The following is a 26,109-nucleotide window of genomic DNA, read 5'->3' on the forward strand; positions in this document are numbered from 1 at the left end:
GGCATGGATGAATCCATGTCAAGAGATTTGCCCTCTAGGGGGGCAAGGATAATTTTCTATTATTTAATTTTTAGACACAATGTTGGAAAAATTGAAAAAGGAAGAAAACTCGCCGACTATAAATGTTATCTTCTAAAATGCAGTTTCCCTCCCTCCCATAAGAGCCATCTAGCAAACTAGCATCACCCGCTAACTGCATGGATTAATTACATGAGATGCTTCCACCATTGAAATCAACAAGTTAGGAAAAAGGTTGAATATTGAAGAAACAACAAATTGCTAAGAAAGAAATACTGGCTAGAGTGGTAACAGAACCAATAAAGTGATAAGTTTTCTGGGTACCTGTTTCTTTCAGCTTTCGAGAATGGAGATGGAGCTGAAAAGTGGAACTTTCTTCTGCTCGATCAGTTGGGGAAGATAATAAATAGTAGGGGTTTCACTTTTTAGAAGATCAGACCACAACATGACCATGCCAAAAGCACCATACCATGACTGCAGTGCGAGTACAGTGTGGGTATGGTGGAAAAGGTCCGCAACCTGAAATCACAGCACGCATTGCTGGCCATTTACAGTGTAAATGAATAGTTAACTCTTAAGGTTTGAGTGATCAGAGCATTTAAGAATCATGACAACGACCAAAAAACTATGAGAAGGATCTAGTGCATGAGAAGAAAATAAGGAATATATCTTCAATCAACAGCTAAAAGTTGAACTCAGATGAACATCATGCGAGAGGAAAATATTTGGTTTGAATGATCTGGGATTAATTGGAAGCGAAAAGACCAGAAAGCCACCTTCCTATGTCGCTATTCAACGGGAAATAAGAGCTTTATCATCATTTAGTAACCAATAATATAAACTCTGATTACATATCACCAGGCAATATGCAAAATTCACTGAGGGCAAAAGTGCAATGTCAATGAAAACAGTATATTTTCTGTCCTCAAAACCATTGTAGGACCAAAAAACCAAAAGAGAAGTAATTTTAGATGGCACAAGAAAAATCAAAGACGGATTCCCTCGTTCAGTATAGAGTACGAGTTGGGATAGCACGTGCGTGTAAAATTGTATACAATAAATGCTATAGTAGAAGACCAAAATTCAAAGCTGTAGACAATGTTATATGTAAAATACCATACAACTGTAAGACTCAAACTAGCAAGCTAAGCACAGAATGCACAAGCACCTTACATTGTACAAGCACCTTACATTTGCATTGTACACTTGATGGCTGAAAACCTAAGCACACTAACATGAGATACAAAAAACAGATGCAGTATATATAAAGAATAATTAAGCTCGTAGATAACCTGGTTGAAATTGCTAAACCGGTAGCACTGGTGGCGCTGCAATACGATCTCATCCCCAGTTAAAAGCGACAGTAGATGAAAATAAAATATTTGAAAAATGAATGTAGAGAAAAAAGCAAGAGTGCTGACTAAACATACATGAGAACCCACAAAGCAGAGAAATCCACTGTTATCGAGAGAATCGTTTGCCTTGCAACATTTTCATGAGAAGCCAAAGCAAAATAAGTTATCAAAACAAGTACAGGAACTGCCTGAGATGCTTTTAACTCCAAGAAGCTATATCCCCCATACAGAATAAATGAATTTGGTATAAAGCAGCCAGTATAAAAACTTGAGTTGTCAGTTGCACCGTGGAAATAAATCATAATATCTTTCGAGCATTAATCAAACCAATTTCTTAAAATACAACCGAAACAAATGGTAAAACATAAAATGGTAGCAGAATTTATTAGTAAATTTGTAATGGTACTCTACCCAAGTATACAAGAAAGACGCTGACACTAGCAAAACTAGTGGATGGAGTAACTATGATAAAGATGATACGTAGCATGGTTGTAGCTATCCCAACTGAAATATCTTTTTTTGGACAAATGTATCGCAACCATACACTACAATTTATTATTTTAAAAAATCCACAAAGAAACCTGCAAAATGTCAAAAGGAGTTTTAAAGGAGCGCACTCATCTTTAAGAGCTTCCCGCAAAATTCTTTTCAATCTCAAACTTTCACTACTTTTTCTTGTTCAAGGGTTTTCCCACAACTCCATAAGAAAGTAACCGCTCTTTTCTTCGATCAATTTCTTTTCAACTCAAATCTCAACAAACAAAAAAACCTTGAGAAATTTCGCTCTACTTCTCATGCGCTATGAAGACGTCCTCGTAGAGGGAGGGCATTATGAAGATGTCGTCGTAGAGGGAGTTTTGGGTGGAGTATTAGTCTTATGGGGGGTGTGGGTTGGGGAGGTGTGCTCTATTCCAATTCGGGCTTGATGTACTTTGGATAGATTTCAAATTTTCATGGGCTTTTTGGGTCATTTGGGGCTAGCTAGTATGAGCAAGGTGTTTTCTTGCATACGTCCAGTGTACTTGGTTACTCCTATTCATATATATAATATTTTTACTTATAAAAAAAAAAAAAAAGAGTGCAAGGAATGTCAATTTACTAGCATGTGTCATCTTTTATATGCAAATGATACTTTTCTATTCTTTTAGGCCAATCCAAATCATCTACAGTATTTCCATGTTCTATTCCTATGCTTTGAACCAATGTCCATTTGAAGATTACTTTGACCAAATCGAAATTGGTCCAGGTGAGTCAGGCTGAGAACGTGGTAAGTTTGACAACTATTCTAGAATGCAAAATGTCCTCTTCACCAATTAAGTATTTGGGTCTCCAATTATTGACCACATTGGAGACAAAGGAAATAAGAGATGAAATCGTTGAGAAAATTTAGTCGATTGGCTTATAGGAGATGGTGTATTTGTCAAAAGGTTGTTAGGATCACTTTGATCAAGAGCACACTCTCAAGCTGGCCCACGTATTTCATGCCCTTTGTTTCCACCAACTGTGGCTGACCACAGTGAGAAGGTGCAGTAGGACTTCCTTTGAGGTGTTTTTAGGAGGAAATACCATCTGGCAAGTTGGGCAAAGGTTTGCTTTCCTAATTCAAAAGGTGTGTTGGGATTCAGAATTTGCTATTGTTTTATCGTGCATTATTAGGGATATGAACTTGGCGACATCCATGTGAGAGGGGTGCATTGGGGAGAACTGTTATAGATCCAAATATGGATGCTTGTGAGGCGAAATATGTTCTAATGAGGTTCAAGGTCCACATGGGGTGCCATTAAGGAAAATTATAAGGAATTATGAGGTTCGAGGTCCCAGAGGTGTTAAGCGTGACTTATGTCAAGGATACTTTAGCGATCAACAATTTGGAGATTGCAGTTAGCTTTTCTCGGTGGAAAAGAAGCCTCGTCAAAGCAGCGCAAGCTTGGGAGGTAGAAGCGTCCAATGAAGTTTTTCACTAATTGCACTCCACAAATTTATGAACAAAGGGTTGAAGACGCCGTTTTGGAGCCCATCCAAGAAAAAGCTGTTCAGCGTATGATTTTTTTGTCACATCATTACGAACAATACGGTCCCATGGAAGAAAATTTGGAGAGCAAAGTCCCCTTTGAAAGCGACTTTCTTTGCTTTGACTGTATCTCTAGGGAAAATTCGCCCCATGTATAATTTAAGAATCTTCAACGAGAAAGCAGTCTAAACAGAAAATATGCTCTTAAGGTGCTTAAGTCTTCCAAATATTCCTCCAAGAATATCAATTAACATATGAGTTTGCGAGAACTTGATAGAAAAAACAAACAATGAACACTGCTTTAGGGACATGAAAGGGCCTTGTCTTCGTCTCAAACTCTCAATTTAGAAGACTGCAATTGACTAAGAAACTCTATGAAGGCATCAAAATTCCTGTCTCGTACTACTCCAAAGAACTTGGTGACATCCACGTGAGAGGAGTGCATTGGGGAGAACAGTTATAGATTCCAAATATGGATGCTTGTGAGGTGAAATACGTTCTAATGAGGTTCAAGGTCCACATGGGGTGCCATTATGGAAAATTATAGGAAATTGCAGGGTAAGATGGAGCAAGATCATATTTTGGCATTATTTGAGTTGTGGTGATAGGTTCCAAACGAAGTTTTCCCTGAGGTGTTAAGCGTGACTGGTGTCAAGGATGCTTCAGCGGTGAACAATTTGGAGATTGCAGGTGGCTTTTCTCGGTGGAATAAAAGCTTCATCGAAGCAGCACAAGCTTGGTAAGTTTTAGCGTCCAATGAATTTTTTGACCTATTGCACTCCACAAATTTATGAACAAAGGGTTGAAGACGCCGTTCTGGGCCCCATCGAAGAAAAAGGTGTTCAGTGTTTGGTTTTTTTGTCACGTCATTATGAACAATACGCTCCCATGGAAGAAAATCTGGAGAGCAAAAGCCCCTTTGAAAGCGACTTTCTTTGCTTTGACTAAATCTCTAGAGAAGATTCACCACATGTATAATTTAAGAATCTTCAACGAGAAAGCAGTCTAAACAGAAAATATGCTCTTAGAGGTGCTTAAGTCTTCCAAATATTTCTCCAAGGATATCAATTAACATATGAGTTTGCGAGAACTTGATAGAAAAAAACACGTGAGAGGGGTGCAATGGCGAGAACTGTTATAGATTCCAAATATGGATGCTTGTGAGGCGAAATATGTTCTAATGAGGTTCAAGGTCCACATGGGGTATGGAAAACTATAAGAAATTACGGGGTAAGATGGAGCTAGATCATATTTTAGCATTATTTGTGGAGTGGTGATAGGTTCCAAAGGAAGTTTTCCCTGAGGTGTTAATCGTGACTTGTGTCAAGGATGCTTCAGCAGTGAACGATTTGGAGATTGCAGGTGGCTTTTCTCGGTTGAATAGAAGCTTCATCGAAGTAGCACAAACTCGGGAGGTAGAAGCATCCAATGAATTTTTTCACCTATTGCACTACACAAATTTATGAACAAAGGGTTCGAGACGTTGTTCTGGGCCCCATCCAAGAAAAAGGTGTTCAACATTCGGTTTTTTTGTCACGTCATTATGAACAATACACTCCCATGGAAGAAAATTTGGAGAGCAAAGGCCCTTTGTTGAGCGACTTTCTTTGCTTTGACTGTATCACTAGGGAAGATTCGCACATGTATAATTTAAGAATCTTCAACGAGAAAGCAGTCTAGACAGAAAATATGCTCTTAGAGGTGCTAGAGTCTTCCAAATATTCCTCCAAGAATATCAATTAACATATGAGTTTGCGAGAACTTGATAGAAAAAACAAACAATGAACACTACTTCTTTAGGGGCGGCACGAAAGGGCCTTGTCTTCGTCTCCGACTCTCGGACTAGAAGAGTGCAATTGACTAAGAAACTCTTTGAAGGCATCAACTTCCCCGTCTTGTACTACTCTAAAGAACTTGGTGACATCCGCGTGAGACGGGTGCATTAGCGAGAACTGTTATAGATTCCAAATATGGATGCTTGTGAGGCGAAATATGTTCTAATGAGGTTCAAGGTCCACAGGGGGTGCCATTATGGAAAATTATAAGAAATTATTTTGATAGGTTCCAAAGGAAGTTTTCCCAGAGGTGTTAAGCGTGACTTGTGTCAAGGATGCTTCAGCGGTGAACAATTTGGAGATTGCAGGTGGCTCTTCTTGGTGGAATAGAAGCTTCATCAAAGCAGCGCAAGCTTGGGACGTATTAGCGTCCAATGAATTTTTCCACCTATTGCACTCCACAAATTTATGAACAAAGGGTTGAAGTCGCCGTTCTGGGCACCATCCAAGAAAAAGGTGTTCAGCGTTCGATTTTTTTGTCACGTCATTATGAACAATACGCTCCCATGGAAGAAAATCTGGAGAGCAAAGGCCCTTTTGAAAGCGACTTTCTTTTCTTTGACTGTATCTCTAGAGAAGATTCGCCACATATTTAATTTAAGAATCTTCAACGAGAAAGCAGTCTAAACAGAAAATATGCTATTAGAGGTTCTTAAGTCTTCCAAATATTCCTCCAAGGATATCAATTAACATATGAGTTTGCGAGAACTTGATAGAAAAAACAAACAATGAACACTCCTTCTTTAGGGGCACGAAAGGGCCTTGTCTTCGTCTCCAACTCTCGATTTAAAAGAGTGCAATTGACTAAGAAACTCTTTGAAGGCATCAACTTTCCCGTCTCGTACTACTCTAAAGAACTTGGCGACATCCACGTGTGAGGGGTGCATTGGGGAGAATTGTTATAGATTCCAAATATGGATGCTTGTGAGGCGAAATATGTTCTAATGAGGTTCAAGGTCCACATGGGGTGCCATTATGGAAAATTATAGGAAATTGCAGGGTAAGATGGAGCAAGATCATATTTTGGCATTATTTGAGTTGTGGTGATAGGTTCCAAACGAAGTTTTCCCTGAGGTGTTAAGCGTGACTGGTGTCAAGGATGCTTCAGCGGTGAACAATTTGGAGATTGCAGGTGGCTTTTCTCGGTGGAATAAAAGCTTCATCGAAGCAGCACAAGCTTGGTAGGTTTTAGCGTCCAATGAATTTTTTGACCTATTGCACTCCACAAATTTATGAACAAAGGGTTGAAGACGCCGTTCTGGGCCCCATCGAAGAAAAAGGTGTTCAGCGTTCGATTTTTTTGTCACGTAATTATGAACAATACGCTCCCATGGAAGAAAATCTGGAGAGCAAAGGCCCCATTGAAAGCGACTTTCTTTGCTTTGACTGTATCTCTAGGGAAGATTCGCCACGTGTATAATTTAAGAATCTTCAACGGGAAAGCAGTCTAAACAGAAAATATGCCCTTAGAGGTGCTTAAGTCTTCCAAATATTCATCCAATGATATCAATTAACATATGAGTTTTTGAGAACTTGATAGAAAAAACAAACAATGAACACTCCTTGTCTTCGTCTCCACCTCTCGGTTTAGAAGAGTGCAATTAACTAAGAAACTCTTTGAAGACATCAACTTTCCCATCTCGTACTACTCTAAAGAACTTGGCGACATCCACGTGAGATGGGTGCATTGGCTAGAACTATTATAGATTACAAATATGGATGCTTGTGAGGCGAAATATGTTCTAATGAGGTTCAAGGTCCACATGGGGTGCCATTATGGAAAATTATAAGGGATTATATGTTCATGCCAATTGCATAAGCTCTGGATTTGTGAGCTACAGAAAAGTCAGTCATTCTCTACAATCTAGGTCTTTCCCCATGTCTCTCCTAAACGGTAGCTTCCTCCCCTGCCCCTGCGGTGATTCCAATTCCTACTCTCAATCAAGCAGAAAGTGTGAACACCCTCTGCCGGTAGTTCTAAAACCCTCGTATCTCGAGAAACCCACCCTACCGTCCCTCTTTGACCCTGGCTATCAGAAAGTAAAAACTCAATCCAACGGTGTTTCCAACATTTTTTATGCCTTCAGTTGCCATTTTGTCTAATTTTTAGTTTAACTTTTGAAAGCAAACATGCCATTTTGTGATAGTTATATGACATATCACTAAGATTCATGCATATGCCCAGCAAAAGAAAAAACACAAAGAGAGAGAATAAAAAAAAAATCAAGAAACTACACCTAGCTAGGATCAGTTTTCAATCAACAGACTTACGGGATGCTTGGGGGATGAGATGAGATGAGAATTTTGTAAATGTGAGATGATTTGTGAATAGTAACAAGATGATTTGAGTTAAGTATTTATTGGATTTTGGGAAGGAAGAGAGAAAAAGTTGAATAAAAATTATTATAACATTAAAATATTGTTATAATATAATTTTTAAATATAATTTTTGTTTTGCGATTTGAAAAAGTTGAATTGTTTCTTGTTTCTTGTTTGGAAATTTGTGAGAGTTGTAATGATTAGTTTGAAAAATTTGTAATGATTAGTTAGAAAGTGTTTGTGTTTGAATTGTTTGCGAAGGAAATGAGATGGGATGAGATGGAATTTATTTCTAAACATCCCCTTATTGACCATGTTCTTTTAAACTGATTAGCTGAAAATCTCGAAACTTTCATGTTTGAAAATGTCTTGCTTAACTTAGAATTTGGCTAGAAAATCTGCTCGCCTAACGGTCCAAAGTTTCAAGGCTTCTCACTTCTACGATTACAAGCCAAAAACTCGCTAGAAAATGACATCGCTAAGATGCATGCACATGTCCAAGAAAAACAAAAAGATAGAATACGAAAACTAGGAAAAAAGAGGAGAGAGAAACAACTTCGGGATTCAATTTCGACCAAAAGATTTGCTGACCAAGTTATAGTACTATGCAACACAAAATTTAATCAAAATTAATTTACCACAACCAAAATTAAGGTGGTGTTATAATTTTTAAAAGTAGTAGTTAGCCATCATCTTAAGAGTAGATAATCCATCACTATCATTTATCATTTAGTCATATCCATAAAGGAGGCTCTATGAACTTGCATGTTTTAACCAAACCGTACCTTGGCGAAATTGTAGCAATGAATGCTCAAAAATGAAGCCACAGTTGCACATGGATGACAAGGGCTATAAATTGAGGCGATGAAAGAAATGCCCACAGATAACATGGGTATAATTGGAAGGCTACAGAAACTGAGCCGCCCACTTGTTTGTGTTATGCAATTTTTCAGGAAAAATGGGATCAAGGAAATGAGAGAGTGAAGGGTGGATTATTGTTTTGTTTTGCAGAGGTCATTTTGACATTCTAGCCAGCAGAACATGTGAGACCTTTGCAAGCAGAAATAAAAAATTTATTACATGGAGACAGGAGAGCAAACTAACTCCGAAACTACAAACTTAGACAAAGCTGACTAAGTTAGTGTATGTTGAGTAAGTAGAAACGCGTGACAGTTAAAGTAATTAATTTAGAATAAGTCACATGTCCAAACCTTTTATTATGAAGATCGGCACAAAATGAGGTGAAGAAAATATCATTTTGTTTGACTCTTTCCTAGTTTTAAAAACATGCAGGAATATAAAGATCAGTGTTATGCCAACAACCCACTTTTCTTTTTTTTTTTTTTCAATACTCACTGTACCATTCAGTACAGAATATATAATTGCCTTCTCCAATATTAACTAATGCTCACCCCTCCACCAGAACCCAACAAAATAAAATTTTGTAAGGTAACTACCCCCACTTATCACTCGAGCATTTTGGCAAACCTACCCAAAGGAATGGACAAATCAGAATCAGAATTAATATACATGCACCTAAACTGCCTTGACCTGAGTGAGAACTGAAAGTAAGCAACCAAGTGATAAGGATGAACATACCTTCTTGAAAAAACAAATGGCGTTTCTCACGGATCTTTCATCAAATGTTGGAATGCATGCAATAAACCATAAACGCCTGTTCTGTCTATAATAGCATCGGCCACGCCACCAAATACAGGAACTCATTGGGAAAAAAGAAATAGCAAGCGAAATATCCTGATAACATAAAAAGAACAAATGAAACCGATAATATGTTAGCAAACCCAACAACATTATAGACAGCATACAGTTGTTGATTTGATGGGAGACTGCGAGAAGGAGCAAGATGGTGAGAGTAAATAGGGCCAGGGGTTTGGGATCTTTACCGGAAATTCCGCAAATCTCATTCCTATCCGACTTCAATCAGAAAACTAAACATATTTCGACCGCAAGGGGAATCAACAAGTGTCAGACGCTGCGGTAGCTTTGGACTGCCCAGCAGAGAAAAACCGAACAAAGAACCGCGCTCTTAATGTCTTACGATAGCCGGTTATATTCAAGAACACCATCAAATATCACACGCTTCTTCCCGCAAATCTACCAACGTACGTACAAATAAAAAGTTTCAAGAGTCCAAACACCACAGAGTCAGACGATCAAGGACAACAACAAGAACCTGGCCCGGCGCATCAATCTTTATGCCTCCGCGACTCTCCCTCACTCGGGAAGAACGGTTAGGCTCCGAGTCTCTGAGGTTTATAAACCAAAAGCAAACTGCGGGGGGGTTCAATGTATTTGGACGTTGTTTCCTTTTCTAACCGTTGGCGTGAAACTTGTTTGGCAAGAAAGGCATGAGCAGTTTGCCCCATATTCTCCATTTTTCTATTTTAAAAAATCAAAATCAAATTAAACATCTTCAAATATCAAAAGTATACAAGTAGACTACTTTATTTTCCAAATTTTCATCCAATAATTACCCAAACACAAAAACTATTATAAATTTTATAAATTCAAAAAACATTATTGTTAAAAAAAATTAATTTAAATATTATAAATTAAATCTTATTATTTAAGTGATATGAAATGTGTGTTCTACAAATCAACTTAAAAATACGATAACTTGTTGAAAAATTTCATTCAAACAATTCAATCTTACCATCTATTAAATTTTAAAATTGCATTAATATAATTAAAAATTTAAATATAATTACAAACTTTAATGATATTTACAGTTATAAAGTGCGTAAGCATTGCATACTCTAGGGGTGGGCAGCGGCTTCCTGCACCTTGTTGCCCTCTCCCCATCCACCCAGCCCCTGTATGGGCGGGGCAAATCCCCGTTCAACCAAATGTGGGGGCGGGTTGCCCTGCTGAGGTGAGGACGGGTTGGGCCCAACCTCGATCCGCTTTTCCCTTGCCCTGCTATATATATAAATATAAAAAATATATATTTATGTCTATTTATATATTAAAAAAAACTCAGTTATAAAACGATGACATTTTGTCTATGACAAAACAACGTTGTGTTATGACTGAGGTTTTTTTTAAAACAATCCCATACCAGAATGACGTTGTTTTGTCATAGACAAATTGACATCGTTTTGGTATGGGGTGTTAAGTTCCCTCCCCCCAACCCCCATTCCTCTCTCTCTCTCTCTCTCTCTCTCTCTCTCTCTCTCTCTCTCTCTCTCTCTTCAATCGGTGTCACCTTCAATCTCCCACTCCGTCCGTGACTTAGTCGTACGCCATCAGGCCTGTCGCCGTCTGTCTACATCTCCGTCACCCAAGGTAAGTTTCTAAATTGATTCTCGAACTCTCATTGACTTTCACTTGATTTTATTTTTTTTTTAGTTATTGAGGATGGGATTAAATGGAGAAATTGGAAAATGAGATTGTGAATTGTGTGTTGTAGAGAATCGATTTGTGCATGTGTTTTGATGTTTGTGTTAATTTCTTGTGAGATTTGTGACTTTAGAGTTTTGGATTATAACCTTAAATTAGTTTAGAGTTTCAATATGAAACTCTTAATTATTTTAGGGGTTTCAAAATATCTTGAAACCTCTAAATTAATTTAGGCTTTTGGATTGAAACCCTAAATTATTCAAAACCGAACCTTTAAATTAATTTAGGGAAACTCTAGATTAACCCTCAATTGATTTTGTCAATTTATTTGCATGATAAAATAGTGAAACACATCGCACAGAAGAATCTTTATTATTATTATTATTATTATTATTATTTTACTTTTTATTTAACTTGAATTAGCATTTTAGATAATTCATTTGAAAATTCTAGAAAATTTGATTATATTTAACAGTTCAGGCTGACCCCAGCGGGGTCCCGCCACGCACCCTACTCCACATCCTCCCAAATTTATAATAAAAAATATTATTTTTTATATTTATATAAATATATATTGTATATAAATATATACAATTTGTTAAAAACTTGAATTCAAGTTAATGGATTGCCTTGGCCTCCTATATAAGAGCATTGGCAATGGCTAGATCATTGCCAAGTTCAAATTTTAGCTAGAATTTCAAGTTTTAGCTATAGCATTAATTTTTGGCTAGGTGAATCTATATTAGACTAGTCATCTTAAAGTTAAAATAATAATATAATATTATATATTTTAATAATTTTTTATTTTTATTTTATAAATAAACCTCATATATTAATTAATAATTGAATTTTTACTTAAAATTATTATTTCCCAACTATTTTCTTCCTCAACCTAATTATTCAACAAGCACATACAAACCAAATTTCTTTCGGCTTAAAATATAAATAAAAACAATGACCCCAATTCTCAAAGCTAATGGGAAATATATAAATAAAGAAATAAAGAGAAAATGAAAATATCCAAAAAAGACAATAGAAGAAGAATGCACAGAAGTGGAAAACATTTACTGCAAGGGAGAAAAGAGTGAGAGAAAGGGAGAGGGATGGTTGGTGGAAAACATTAAAATAATTGTTTGGTCTGTGAACAGTCACTCTCCAAATATGACTAACCTCCTTAATTTACTGTAGCTCATATCTTGAGGTTTAGTAGTTTGGCTAGTTCAATGTAAATGATTTTTCTCATATCTAGCCAAAATATGAAGATACATTGGCATTTGGCTAGTCCAATGTCAATGCTCTAAAGGTTGACTTATGAAGACAAGACAATCCAAAATACAACTCTAATGAGTTTATATTTTTTTGAATAAAATTTATAATTATATTATATTATAATTTGGGTCTAAAAAAATTTTAGACCTAAAAAAAATTATGGACCCAATGAATCACTAGGTTGAGCGGGGTGCGGTTTCAACCCCACCCCCTGCTACCGAGGCGGGGGCCGGGATTGAAAACCTTCCCTTTGCATGGTGCGGGGCGGGGGGCAGGGAGGGGTGTCCCTGCCCCGCACCATGCGAGTAGCACCCCTAGTTTTAAGATTGAAGAAAAAGCTTTTATGGTAACTTCGCATGATAATGATGAGCCTAGGACAATTCATGAGGCTCTCTCATCTTCTACTAAAGATGAGTGGATGAAATCACTTAATGATAAGATTGAGCCTATGAAGACTAACCAGGTATGGGATCTGGTTGATCTACCGATAGGGCGTAAGGCTATTGGGAACAAATAGGTTCTTAAGATCAAATGCAAGTCAGATGGATCAATAGATAAGTACAAAGCTCGCTTAGTAGCGAAAGGATATACCCAACAGGAATGTATAGACTATGAGGAAATGTTTTCACTAGTGGTGAGGTTTGCCTCAATTCGTCTGATTCTAGCTGTAGTAGCAAACATGGATTTGGAACTCTACCAGATGGACGTTAAGACATCATTTCTCAATGGAGAACTAGATGAGGAGATCTATATGAATCAACCAACGGGTTTTGTGGTCAAAGGTCAAGTGCACAAAGTGTGCAAGGTCAAATGATCTATATATGGCCTAAAACAATCATCTAGACAATGGTACCTCAGATTCCACCGAGCTATTCCCTCGAATGGGTTTAAGATGATTACAGAGGACCTTTTGATATAGGACCATTGTGTCTATGTCAAAAGGTTCAAAAAGAGTTTTATTATGTTGTCATTGTATGTTGACGACATACTGCTAGTTGGAAATGATAAATGGTTGATAGTCGCCACAAAAGAGCGGTTATCCTTCAATTTTGAGATGAAGGATATGGGTGAGGCAGAATACATTCTGGGAGTTAAGATCTACAGAAATCGCTCAAATAGACTTTTGTGTTTGTCCCAACAGACTTACATAAAGAAATTTCTCGAGCGCTTCCTAAAGAGTGGATGTAAACCCATTGGCACCTATGTTGCAAGAAGTGAGAACTTGTCCAACTAGTTGTTTCCTAAGACTCAAAGAGAAAAAGAAAAGATGGCTCGTGTCCCTTATGCTAATGTTGTGGATAGTCTGATGTATGCAATGATGTGTACTCGACCTGACATATGTTATGCAGTTGGCTCAGTGAGTAGATTTCAATCTAACCCCGAACTGGCTCGATGGAAAGCAATCAAAAGGATTATGTGATATCTTAAGGGAACTGCGGACTATATGATGTGCTATCAGAGTTCAGATTTGCAGCTAAGAAGTTACAATGATGCTATTGGGGCAATGACCTAGATGAGCACAAATCAACCAATGAATATGTCTTTCTACTCAACATATGTGCCATTACATGCAGCAGCAAGAAACAACCTTATATAGCTCTATCCACCACGGAGGCATAATACATAGCTTGTTATGCAGTAGTTCAATAAGTTGTTTGGTTACGGAGGTTTCTCAAGCATTTAGACATTAACACGGATACTTCAGATCCGGTAACGATATTCTGTGATAGCATGACAGTTATCGCATATGCTAAGGACTCAAAGTATCATGGAAGAACCAAGCACATAGATATTAGATATCACTACATCAGAGACATGGTAGCGCAAAAGGAAGTGGTTCTGAAACACCTTTCTACAAGTCGCATGCTTGTTGATCTCTTAACGAAGCCTATAGTAGAAGATGTATTTGAGACTCATGTTAGGAATCTAGGATTGCATAGACTGTAAATATAATTTGTGTTTCAAATGATATTCTTTTGAGATATTAATACAATATGATTCAGTTCTTATATTTATCATATTGTTTTTCTAATACACACATAAAATATGTCAACAGGTTTAGATCGACTCACTCATACGAGCGATCGCTTTAGCGTTTAAGTAGCGAGTAGAGATGAGATATTGTGTACCTAGGTACTTGTCTAAAGGGATAAGTTGGTTGGTACAAAGATATGTCGCCTTAGTGAGAGCTAAGATGAGGTCTATTGAGAAGGCTATGCATGGGTTACCCCACCATCCATGTACTCTGTGTGGTTAGCCAGATGCGAGGTTCTCTTTTACCCCTTGGAGGAGTGCAAATAGAGGAACTCGGGTTAGACGCTTAAGGAACGGCTAGACTAAGATCTGTACGGTGTTGATATAGATATATACTCTTTGAGAAAGGGAAATCCATCGTAGCATGTGTTTTATACTATATGGGCTTATTCGACCATATGAGTAAGTGAGTAAAAGGTTTCCCTCTTTCTCATTGTGTGAGTCTCATTTTTAAAGTGTCATTTACTTTTGACTATGTCACGAGATGGAGGTTGTGATGTCTGCTACTTTGACATGTTGTCTATAGTCATAATTGATACAGTATAAAGAGGCATTACTGGTAAAGCGGTTCGACCAAAATTCAGTGATATGGGTGCAAAGGGAAGACTCTTCAATATCATATATTCGATAGTGTTTGTTAACGTCAAAATATGGCGCCACATCTTGATAGCGGCTAAGGTTGTGAACACATTCAAATGATTTGGAGGTAGTCAAGCATTGTTCTGTATAGTTTTTTTTAAAACTCAAGAGGGTTTGAAAATGGTTGATCTTGATGCGATCAAATGAGTTTAGGACATGACCAGACACTTTAAGGATGTTACTGTGCTGGTCTTCTCTGGGAGAGATTTGGTATATGTACTCCCACCTTTCTACAGATGTGCTTCGTGGTCACACGACCTATTTACTTGTATGAACAAGATTGAAAACATTAGAGAGATGTAGATCTGGGGTCATGCCCACTATGTACGAGTGAGAGATGTTAGCAGGAGGGCAGGAGGGGCGCCCACGTGGGCTGACCCCCTCATTTCATGCTCATAGTAACGTATGGATTTACTTGACTTGTAACGAATGTCTTAATGCCATACGTTACATGTTGTTGCAGCTTGCAACGTCTGCAAATTGATTGCAATGTAATGGCTAGCCTTCAAGCCAAGCCGCGTGTAGGTGGACTATAAATAGTCCTCCTCAGTTTGGTTTTTGGGATCATCTGAAATACACAAAATCTCTCTCTCTTTTTGTTTTCTCTTGATAAGATATTTAGATTGTGGATTTGTTAAGTGTTACTCTAGTTTTATACTACGTAGTACACTTCGCCACTAAGAAGAAACGCTTGAAATTTGTTAATATGGAGAAATTTGTGGAGCAATTTTATAAGCTAAGCTTGAGGTATTTTTTCGTTGTGCTTTCTAACATATATAATAATATAAATTATAATTATATATATGATATTATATAATTATCACTATGACCATATATTATTATATAGTATTAATATCACTATTAGTATAGTATATAACATTAGTAATAATTTAGTATCAATATATTATTATATATTATATAATATATAATATATATTTCATAATGTATAACATATAGTATTAGTATCACTATATCATTATAATATATATATATATATATATATATTTATATAGACACACAGACACTACTAGCAAAGAGAGAAGACTTGAATTATCACTATGGAAGAACCGATAAGCACTTGGAGAATGAAAAACCATTGTGTGATTGGAGAAGTAAACGCCGCGTTTAGTCTTTTCTTGGTAACATGCGGGACGGGATAGGGCCAGGAGACAAGTGAAAAGTTGGAAAGCCCAGTAGAGGCTGGGTGACAACGTACAAGCCATGGGGGCAAAATTGTAAAGACTGGGTACAATGACCAAAAGGGTAATGCGAAAGGCTACAGTAGAAGCAACCTGAAGGGCTTTTCCGTCCATCCAATTAGTGATGAGAAAATTAAAAGAACAATAAAAAATGTGAATATGAACAATATATTATTCGGTAGTGCTAGGACTCGATTACTAAGAGATGATGGGTGCATGTGTGTGCATCATGTGCTAATGTGTCGATAATTACATAAATGCATTTATAAACAATTAATTTAGAGTCCTATGTTCAACTACTTCATAAAAATATATACAGGCAAAATAGTTGTTAAACTTTAATCAGAGAGTATTAAATGAACAAGACATAATGTAAGATTTATTTCTCGTGTCAACCTCCCTCTCTCTATTGAGATCTTCAGGTTCAAACAAAAATTTAAAGAAATCTTTGTCTTTTTTCTACAGGCCAGGAAAATGGTTTTTAGATGTCATTTATATACTTTGGCCACATTGATATCGAGTCCTACTTCTTTTCTTTGGAGTCGTGGTTAGACTCTTTGATCGGCAGTCAACAATGATCAAATGGCTCAAGATGATGGAAAGTTGCAAGTTCCATATATGATAACCATAAATTAATGAAGGAAAGCAACTGATCATGAGCATCATCCTTTTCATGAATTAATGATGATCCAATATTCATCCATTCATCCAATATTCACTATATATCCTAGTTTTCAATTCTCGGAATTGATTTTACATCTACATTCACACATGCATAAGTGTGTGTATATATATATGTATGCATGTATGTATGTATGTAGTTATATATAGCTTTCTCTCTATATACATATATAAATTACGTAAATTACATTCAGTAGTCCTCAAACTCGATTATTAAGTGATGGATGTGTGTTCATCATGTGCTAACGTGTCGATAATTACGTGAATTCATTTATAAACGTACAATTAATTTAGAGTCCTATGCTAAACTACTTCATGAAAATACACGTAAAATGATTGTTAAACTTTACTGTTGCTTGTATAAAATTTTATACATGAGCAAGGCATAATGTAAGATCTATTCTCGTGTCACCCTCTCTCTCTCTCTCTCTCGATCTTTCGAAAAATTTTGAAGAAATCTTTCTCTTTTTTCTACAGGCAAAATAGTTGTTAGGTGTCCTATGCACATTGATATTGAGCCCTACTTTTCATCATGTTACGTTTGGATATTGAGATAATTTCAAATGATCTATAAATAGTAATAAAAAGATAGTAAAAAATAATAAATAGTATTAAAAAACTAGTAAATAGTTTGTAAATAATAATAAAATAGTATAAGGAGATCGCCACTGATCAAATATAGCCTAATTATAGAGTCATGGTTACATTGTTAGGGTAGTCTACAATTATCGAATGGCTCATAGATGATGAAAAATATTTGCAATTAGTTGCATGATAACCATAAATGAAGGGAAAGTGAATGATCGATTGCAATTAATGATCCATCCATCCAACCAGTCATGTCCTTTCAATTTTCGGAATTGATTTTACATCTCCATTCACACATGCGTAAGTATATATAAAGTTATTGCTCGATCTCTCTATATATACATTTGTCTCAACAATCAACATCCAAGTTTTCTGAACTCAAAGACATTTTTATGTGTGGTTGCATTACTACTGCAACAGCAACATGGTTGCATTAACAACGAAAGTGCTGTTTGTTAGCTGCTTGGTTTTGGTGACCGGAATTTACTTTTGCCCGCGGGATGATTCTTTTGACGACTTCTACTTGGCCCTTCAATGGCCTGCATCATTATGCAGTTCAACTTCGAACGTCACTTGTTCTAAGGTTCCAGGCAATTTCACTATTCACGGGCTGTGGGCACAGAGGAAGAATCATGAGCCCATTCAATTGCGATAAAAATGCCTTTAACTATAGCAAGGTATTATAATATATATATATATATATATTATATTATATACACACACATACATACGGAAATGGCTCCGGGTGCGTTAGTCTTGAGATGCACCTGATATAATGATTTAAATAAATGAAAAAAATAAAAAAATCAGTAACTTATTTGTCTAGGAAAAGAAAATATAAAGTTAAAGAAAAACAAAAAATCAAGATTAAAAAAATCTAAATTTCAACAAAATATCTAATCGCGTGGCTATTAAGGACCTTTTGATAAAACATGATTCTTTATTAAATTCTACAAGGGAGCTACACGCCAAATGGCCAGTGGTCTTAAGGACTTTTTAGTAAAACAAAATCCTTCATTAAATTCTATAAGGGAGCTACACATCAAATGGTCAAAGTTTTAAAGGCCTTTCGGTAAAACAGGATTTAACGAAAAAATAAGAAAAGTTAACAGAAATAAAAATTAAAGTTGATATTCACAGTTAGATAGTCACTTATTATAATAGATTAGATATGTAGTAGTAACACTATAATAGTATAATATATAGTATTAGTATATATTAATATATTATAAGAGTTATAACATAATATATGTACAATAGTATAGTTAATTTAATATGTTAGTATTAATATCACTATTATTACAGTATATAGTATTAGTAATAATTTGGCATCAATTTATAGGCTTATAACATTTTTTTTACAGCATATTTTTTGTTTTAGTTGTTTAATAGCAAGTTTTTTATAACATTTTTTTTTTACATAGCAGATTCTTTTTATAAAGTAGATTTTTGTAAATAGTAATAAATTTTTAATAAAACAGATTTTTTTAAAGTAGTTTTTTTTTTAATTTATAAACAAATTTTTTTTGACAAATTTTCATTTTATTAAAATTGAAAAACCAACTGAATCGGACTGGAAACCAATAAAACTGGAAATATCAATTTAGGAGAGTAACTGGTGTGTAATCAGTTTTGGAAAATGTAAAATCAGTGCATACCAATTCGGTCCTAAATTTTATCCAAAACTGGACCGAACCGGACTAATTACAACCCTAATGGTAAGTCAATTTATGCACTCACCTGGACTTGACCAGTTTGATGCAGTGTACAAAATTCTAAAGTACTTAAAGGGAACTCCAGATAAAGATTTATTTATTTTATGGATAAACGTAAAGAGTATCGTATTAATGCTTGATCTATGATGGTGGGTCAGGGATAATTATTTTCTCCATTATGGTCTGTTGTTTGATTTTTGGCTTTAGCAATCACAAAAACCATTTAAATTATTTTGTTTTTTAACCTCTCTTGCTAAAACTATTGAAAGTATCTAAATGTATTCTTCATAAATTTACGTATTTTTAGTACCCACTTCTCAATCATATATACCAAAAAGTTATTATCAAATCTTGATAATTGATAATATTAAAATTTTCAACTTAAGTAAAATTAAAAAATTTGCTTCGTTTTTATTATTCATCTATTTTCACAGGGGAAAAATCTGATTAAAAAGACATAGAATAAGATATAGGAACAAAAAATATGAAAACTTTAAAAGAAGAAATTATAACTCTAGAAAAATGAAAGAATTTTTGAGTTTTAGTGAAACAAAATCTATAAACATGTATTAATCTACTCAAATATAGGCCAAAATTTTGGATTTTTAATTAACTTATAACTTCAGATTTTATAAATTGGTTGGGGTCTGATTCTTTATTCTCACACGTATCATGTATTAGATTTTGGGTTTTCAAAAAACCAATAAACGTTTTTCGTACTTTTAAGGAAACTTACAAACACTCTCTGTATTTTTTAAGAACGTTGACAGACTTTTAAAAGTTAAACTATATTTGCTTACAACAACATTTGCTAATACCCAGAATTAGAAATCTCGGATAATTTAGGCCTTTCCAGGCTACCGGGCGCAGATTTTACTCTTTTTGTTTTTCAGGTCCATCTAAAATAATAATAATAAATTTTTTGCGTTTATAAAGAAACTACTAAAAAAACATAGTAGAATTTACATTAATTGATTGTAAAATGAGCAATAAAATAATTTAAAAGAGTAAAAAGATATTTTCTTTTTATTTCATTGCAGCAGTATTTAAAAAAAAACGTAAAATAAAAGACTTTTTTGAATGTCTCTAAGGCACTATAAGAAATCAAGCATTTTCCAGCGATTTTAAAATTGTTGCAAAAAAAATCGCCGTAAATAGAGGTTATTTCTGGCGATTTTCAAGTCGTCGCTTAATTTTCGTTGCGAAGTTGGGAAATCATGGAGGAAAAATGTACAAATCACTTTTGCAACGACATTTTTACCTTTTGCGACGATTTTTGTCATCGCAACAATGTATTATTACTATAGCGGCATTAAATTTCCGTCGATTAAAGAAAATCGCTGCAATATATACTATTTACGGCGAATATTCTTGCTGTAAAACACATGCGCCAAATTAAACTTATTAGCAGCGAGTCAAAAGCACCGGAAAAACTCATTAAATTTAAAACCCTCGCGTTAGGTTTTCCCCTCATTTCGTTCCCTCCAGCCGTCTCTCCCCCTTCCCCCTTTCTCTCCCAGTCCCTCTTCTCCCTCAAGCCTCCGCAGCGTACAGCCCGTCGCCAACGGCCCCAGCACGCCACCGCGACCTCACCTCAACGGCCACCCCTTCTATCTCTCCTAGTGCCCACGCCAATCTCTTTCTGGCCTCACCTCTCTCTCTCGGATTTCTCTATGTCGCCGTCGTTGGGGGCGCCATTCGCCACCACCCACACCTCGACGCCGTCGTTAGTCCTCCGTCGGAGCCCCTTCTCCTCTACGCCTAGCCCAGCAGCCTAAGGCCCTCCCTCTCTCCCTTGCTCTATTTGCAACCCACTGCCACCAAATGAGGAGGAGGCACGGGGAGTAGGGCAGATGAGGCATCTGAGGCTGGCCAATTTGATTGGGTATTACTGTGATGGAGATGAGAGGCTGCTGGTTGCTGAGTACATGCCTAATGATACTCTTGCGGAGCATTTGTTTCACTGTATGTACGGTTTCTAGCATGGGTTCTTCTTTTTTTAATTCTTGATTTATTGTTTTAGCTATGGCATGTGTATCCAAGAAGAAATTCGTATTAGTTCTTAGGTTGCTCTGATTCAGATGGTCTCTTAAGCTTGTCCTTTGTGTTTTAAGATTTCTTTGAATCTTAAAACTCATTTGTGAGCTTTCCATATTTCATTGGCTTCAATATTTTTTTCTGTTCGGTTAATAGGATTGTTTGCTGTGGAACTTGGATAGTTTTTATGACATTGATAAGTCTAGTGTACCAGTTTCATGTTTATGAGTTCCACAAGTAGTAAACTCAGATGGCCATCGGTACAGAGGAAATTGTTGTCCACAGAATTCTGAGAGATGATTAACTGGTGAATCTTCTTCAAATTCACCATTTTTAGTGTAACTTTTTGCTATTCTCTATTAATCCTTTATCATTGAGTTGAATGAGCTTTATCATTGGGTTCATTTGGTAGATTTATTGCTGAATTATTTCCTCTGCTGCAGGCGACATTTATTTTCTGCTTTGCTTTTGTTTGGGCTCAATTATCTAGCTACTGACCAACTTTAATTATGAGCATATGAGGGGATTTAATGATGGAGTCTTATGTAAGAAGAAATGAAGAAATTCTGAGGAGACCATAAGCAAACAGTAAGAGAATTTACAATAGAGTTTCTAACATTGAGTTGTGTAGATCTTTCTATTTTCTTACCATTAGGAATACCAAATGACCTTAAAATCTCAATATGTGACATTAGAAAAACCTTCATAGAAACCACGAAAACTATAGTGAAGTCTATAGAAAAATGAGGAAGCTTGAAGGTTAGAGAAACAACTTAAACTAGTTCAAGTTTGATTTGAAAAAAAAAAAAAAACTGTCATCTATGTTTCTGGTTTGATTTAGTTGCTGCAAATCAGTCCCATTAATGGCTTGGTGCTTTTATGGAGTTGCAGAATCATTTGGAATTACTTGTCTTAGTTTGACACATAATATAACAAGTTAACTTCTGACTTCATAAAGTTTCATGCTCAAAATTTTGAATAAAACAACAGTCAATGTGAGGGATTGCTGCACTATTTAGGTGAATTAATTATATATTACAGTTATATATACATATATTCATATATTTCTGAGTCATTGCACAGATTGTTGCCTATACACCATATAATACAGATCAAGGGAGGTATATTGACTGCTTTTCCCATCGTCCTCGATGAAAAACAAAACAAAACCAGCAATAACCTTTACTTCTGCAATAACCTCATCATTCACGTTTGCTCTGCTCATTTCCCTCTTGTTGATCTCCAATTTCATCATTTCATTTTCCTCCATTATACTCTGTAATTCTGTCTCCTTATCCATCAAATTGGCCCTCAAATATGCAATATGTTCATTTAATTTATTCAGATCCTTTTCCAGTTCGTATTCTTTCTAGTATGAGAGGTTCTTCTCAAGTTTTGAATTCAACCCCTCATTCTCCTCCAAAACACCCTGTAATTCAGTTTCCTTATCCATCAGGTTTGATTTCAACTCTTCAAAATCAGCTTTTATGTTTTTTAGTTCTGCCTCCAGTTCAGCCTCTCTCAGATTTGACCCAGATTTTATCTGCTCCATGAGTTCATAAGCATTTCTCATCTGTATTGTGCTTCGAATTTGTTCTTCATGGTATTTGGTCTCAGCACTTTCTAGAGCAGATCTTAGTCGTGCCACCTCTGGTAAAGGTCACCACTAGCATTTTTTAGGTCTGCCTCAAGTTTTCTTACAAGTCCCTCTGGTAAGTTGGCACGTACCCTTGACTGGTCTAACTCAAAGGCAATTGAGTTGTAAGCTTCAATGGCTTTCAACCTATCTGACCCGAGCACCTCTACAATTTTTTTAGCAGTTTCCAGTTGCAGCAGAGTTTCCATAACCATTGCTTCGGCCTGAGCTTCTGATTCTCTGCAATCTTGTAGCTAATTTTTCATGTTCTCCACAAGAGAAAGACTTTCTGCAAGGTTTCCTTTTAAACTATGCAGCTCTGCATTCGCTAATTCTACCTGCTTGGTTTGTGTAACCTCAGATTTAGCTACCATTTCAAGCTGGACTTTAAGCTGTTGAATCTCATTCATGGCAGAGGTCAAGGCATCTGACTCAATTGAATTCTGCTTCAGGACAGCCTAGCTGGATCCTGTCCTTGAGAGATATTTTGGTGCTGAAAAATACGAGCTTCCCCAGAATCAGACATTTGCAGAAACTGCTGATGGGACTCTTTGACCTTTGAAGACAGGGCCAATAGTTGCTTCTTGGACTCCTCAACATCTTGCTGGGCTTGCTGCTTCCATGACTCGGATAAACTCAGCTGATCCTCTGTGTATATATAATGCAGCATTCCGTCACATATATTATAATATATGTGAGGGGTTGCTGGACTATTTAGGTGAACTATACCCAAGCTATACTTCATATATACTAAATGGGTATAGTTCATCTCTGTTTTTGTGCATTTTTTTTTCTTTATGGAAAGCCATTTCCGGCGAATAAATTTCGCTGAAAAATCTTTTTTTTGTCGATTTAGATTATTTCTGGCGATTAAATGTCGCCGCAAATAATCTATTTCGACGACACTAGTTGCTAGGACAACGTAATAACGACGATAATTTATAATGGCTGGAAAAAATAATGAGTCTTTTGCAGCAATTTTAAAACAATTGCGACGATATATATCGCTGCAATTAGTTTTTCTCAACGATTTAATGACAAACGGAAAGGCCATTTCTGTCGATTTTTGGGATAGTTGCGGTGCACAAAAATTGCCGGAAATAGTAATTTTTTGCAACGATTTTTGCCTATCGCTGAAATTGATCAAAAAATACACTTTAATTTCGTCGAAAATGCAGCGAATTAGAAATCACCGGAAATGCTCAAATGTAGCGATTAATGGGAGTATTTGCGACGATTTGAGCGCTGAAAAAAATCTAATTTCTTGTAATGAGGGCTTGTTTGATTACACAGATGAGATGAGAAATCTATTAGTAGTAGTGAGATAATTTGTGAATAATAATAAAATAGTTTAAGTTAAGATATTTTATGTGATTTTAGGAAATAAGAGAGACAAGTTCAATAAAAAATTATAAAATTAAAATAGGGTTATAATATAATTTTTTAATATAACTTTTGTTTTGTGATTTGAAAAAGTTGAATTGTTTTTTGTGTTTTGTTTGAAAGTTTAGAAAAGTTGTAATGATTAGATGAAAAAAATTAAAAATTTGAAATTGAAAAATGTTTTGTGTTTCAATTCTTCTAGGTGCAGGCGAATTTGTGGACGAATTCAAGGATACCACTGATGTGGCAATTGTTTTATGTTTAAAAAAAGAAAAAGAAAGAGAGAACAAGCGAAGGATGCAATCCCCATTTCAACCCAGATCCATCTTTCCGTTCTTTGTCTCTCCATTTTCATCACCCATTTTCGCACCCCATTTCGTGGATCTCCCACGTCTCTCTTGTTTCTTCAGATCCTACTGCAAATGGTGTACATTATAATTGCTTGGTAGTGTAGGATATATGATAAACATTACATAATCAAAAGTTTCCGAAACTCCCATTTTTTTCTATTTTTAATGACACCAATCGCTGATCTCAAGTCTGAAGAAAATATTGGGCAAATATCACCTTTTTTCCAACCTTTCTCAAGATGGCTCCAAAAAAAAAAGTCCCACCCAAACTTCCACCCAAATAAAACATTAGGGGCATCTAACGAGCCTCCGGCAAAGACCCTGGAAATCCTGCAGTTTCGAAAAGAACCCATAAACAATCTCTTGCACTCAAAAGGGAGCGGAACATTACTTTTCGTACCCAATTATTATTATTATTTTTCGTGTTTCAGCACTTGAGGGTTAACTTTTTGGGCTAGAATGATGGAGGCCTTTTTACCTAAAAGGTCCTATGACCAACAATACAACAAGAAGCTACATGACAACCCAACGAATCGTGTGTTGCTACATGCGCACCCACACTGTCTTATGAATCTCCGACCATCCTTGAGTTTTTCAGATTGCACAGACATGAACGAAGCTGCTACTGGATGACTTTGGTTTTCCTCATCTTTGCCACCGAAGCTCCGGATATGGTGGTATCTTCCCTTTCCTTACAGAACAATGGGGAGACTTGCCATTTATGTTAACAACTTCGAGGACATGATCGTATACAACTCCCTCCGCGATGCTGTCAACTTTGGATGGTTTCCCTTATATTTAAAGGCGACGAACATTAAAGCGAAGCAGGACGATCTCATTCCTATCAGCATTTTGTTCACTGGCCATTCCGCAACCCAGCCCTTCTCTTGATGTCAGGACGCACAGTTTTATTAAACACTTGCCATACCATGTCAATTTGTGCGCAAGGGGTGTGCCAAATTGACTAAATTTAGAGTTATTCTTTGTGTTTAAATGGTGTTTGGATATTGAGATGAGATTAGATGGAATGAGATTATTTGAAAGAACTGTAAAACCAAACCTCAAAATTAACCCCAGTTCTCTAGAAATCAATTAAAAAACCCAACCTCGGTCCGAGAGACTATCGCGAAAACAAGGTATATAGAAGACATTATTATTAATTTTATTGGCTTTTGTTATTATCATTTATATTAAATATTTTTTCCATTACTATTAGGCTCTGTTTGGTTTAATAGACCATCTTATCTCAACATTTAAATACTATTTAAATACAAATACTTTTTAATTTTAATTTTTGATCTAATACATAATCAATACAACTTTCTTAAACTTTCAAACAAAATACAAAAACATAATTCAAAATTTTCAAATTTTAAAATAAAAATTATATTACAATAATATTTTAACTTTATAATATTTGTATTCAATTATTTCTCTCCCCTTGCCTAAAATCTAGTAAAATATCCTGCACAACAAGAGATTGGATTTTTTAGGATGAATCATTTTGTCTCAAAAAACCCAAATTTCATCCGAAAAAGTTTTTGGAGACGAAAAAATTTTGTTTTTATTTTGTTTCAAAAGATTTTTGGAGACGAAAATTGTTTTTAGAGACAGGAACCATTCGAAAGCCTTCAAATGGGTTTTTTTTTAGACGAAAATTTTTGTCTCTAATGGTCATTT

At 35.9% G+C, this 26,109-nt stretch overlaps 1 protein-coding gene and 1 pseudogene across 2 annotated transcripts; both read right to left on the reverse strand.

The window, feature by feature from the left end:
* Nucleotides 1–1,156: 1,156 nt before the first annotated feature.
* Nucleotides 1,157–9,875, reverse strand: LOC121261536. 2 transcript variants are annotated; one of them, XM_041163971.1, is made up of 4 exons: nt 9,443–9,875; nt 9,138–9,293; nt 1,449–1,499; nt 1,157–1,346 (listed from the first exon to the last, which is right to left on the reverse strand). In XM_041163971.1, exons 1-4 carry the CDS (start codon nt 9,461–9,463, stop codon nt 1,206–1,208), a joined length of 369 nt encoding a protein of 122 aa, XP_041019905.1. In that variant the 5' UTR covers nt 9,464–9,875; the 3' UTR covers nt 1,157–1,205. The 2 variants fall into 2 exon arrangements, with proteins under 2 accessions (XP_041019905.1, XP_041019897.1); XM_041163963.1 differs by having other exon boundaries at nt 1,157–1,499.
* Nucleotides 9,876–22,132: 12,257 nt separating this feature from the next.
* Nucleotides 22,133–23,366, reverse strand: LOC121247504 (annotated as a pseudogene).
* Nucleotides 23,367–26,109: the final 2,743 nt, after the last annotated feature.

The sequence above is a fragment of the Juglans microcarpa x Juglans regia genome, chromosome 1D (assembly GCF_004785595.1).
Source record: "Juglans microcarpa x Juglans regia isolate MS1-56 chromosome 1D, Jm3101_v1.0, whole genome shotgun sequence".
NCBI classification, from domain to species: Eukaryota; Viridiplantae; Streptophyta; class Magnoliopsida; order Fagales; family Juglandaceae; genus Juglans; species Juglans microcarpa x Juglans regia.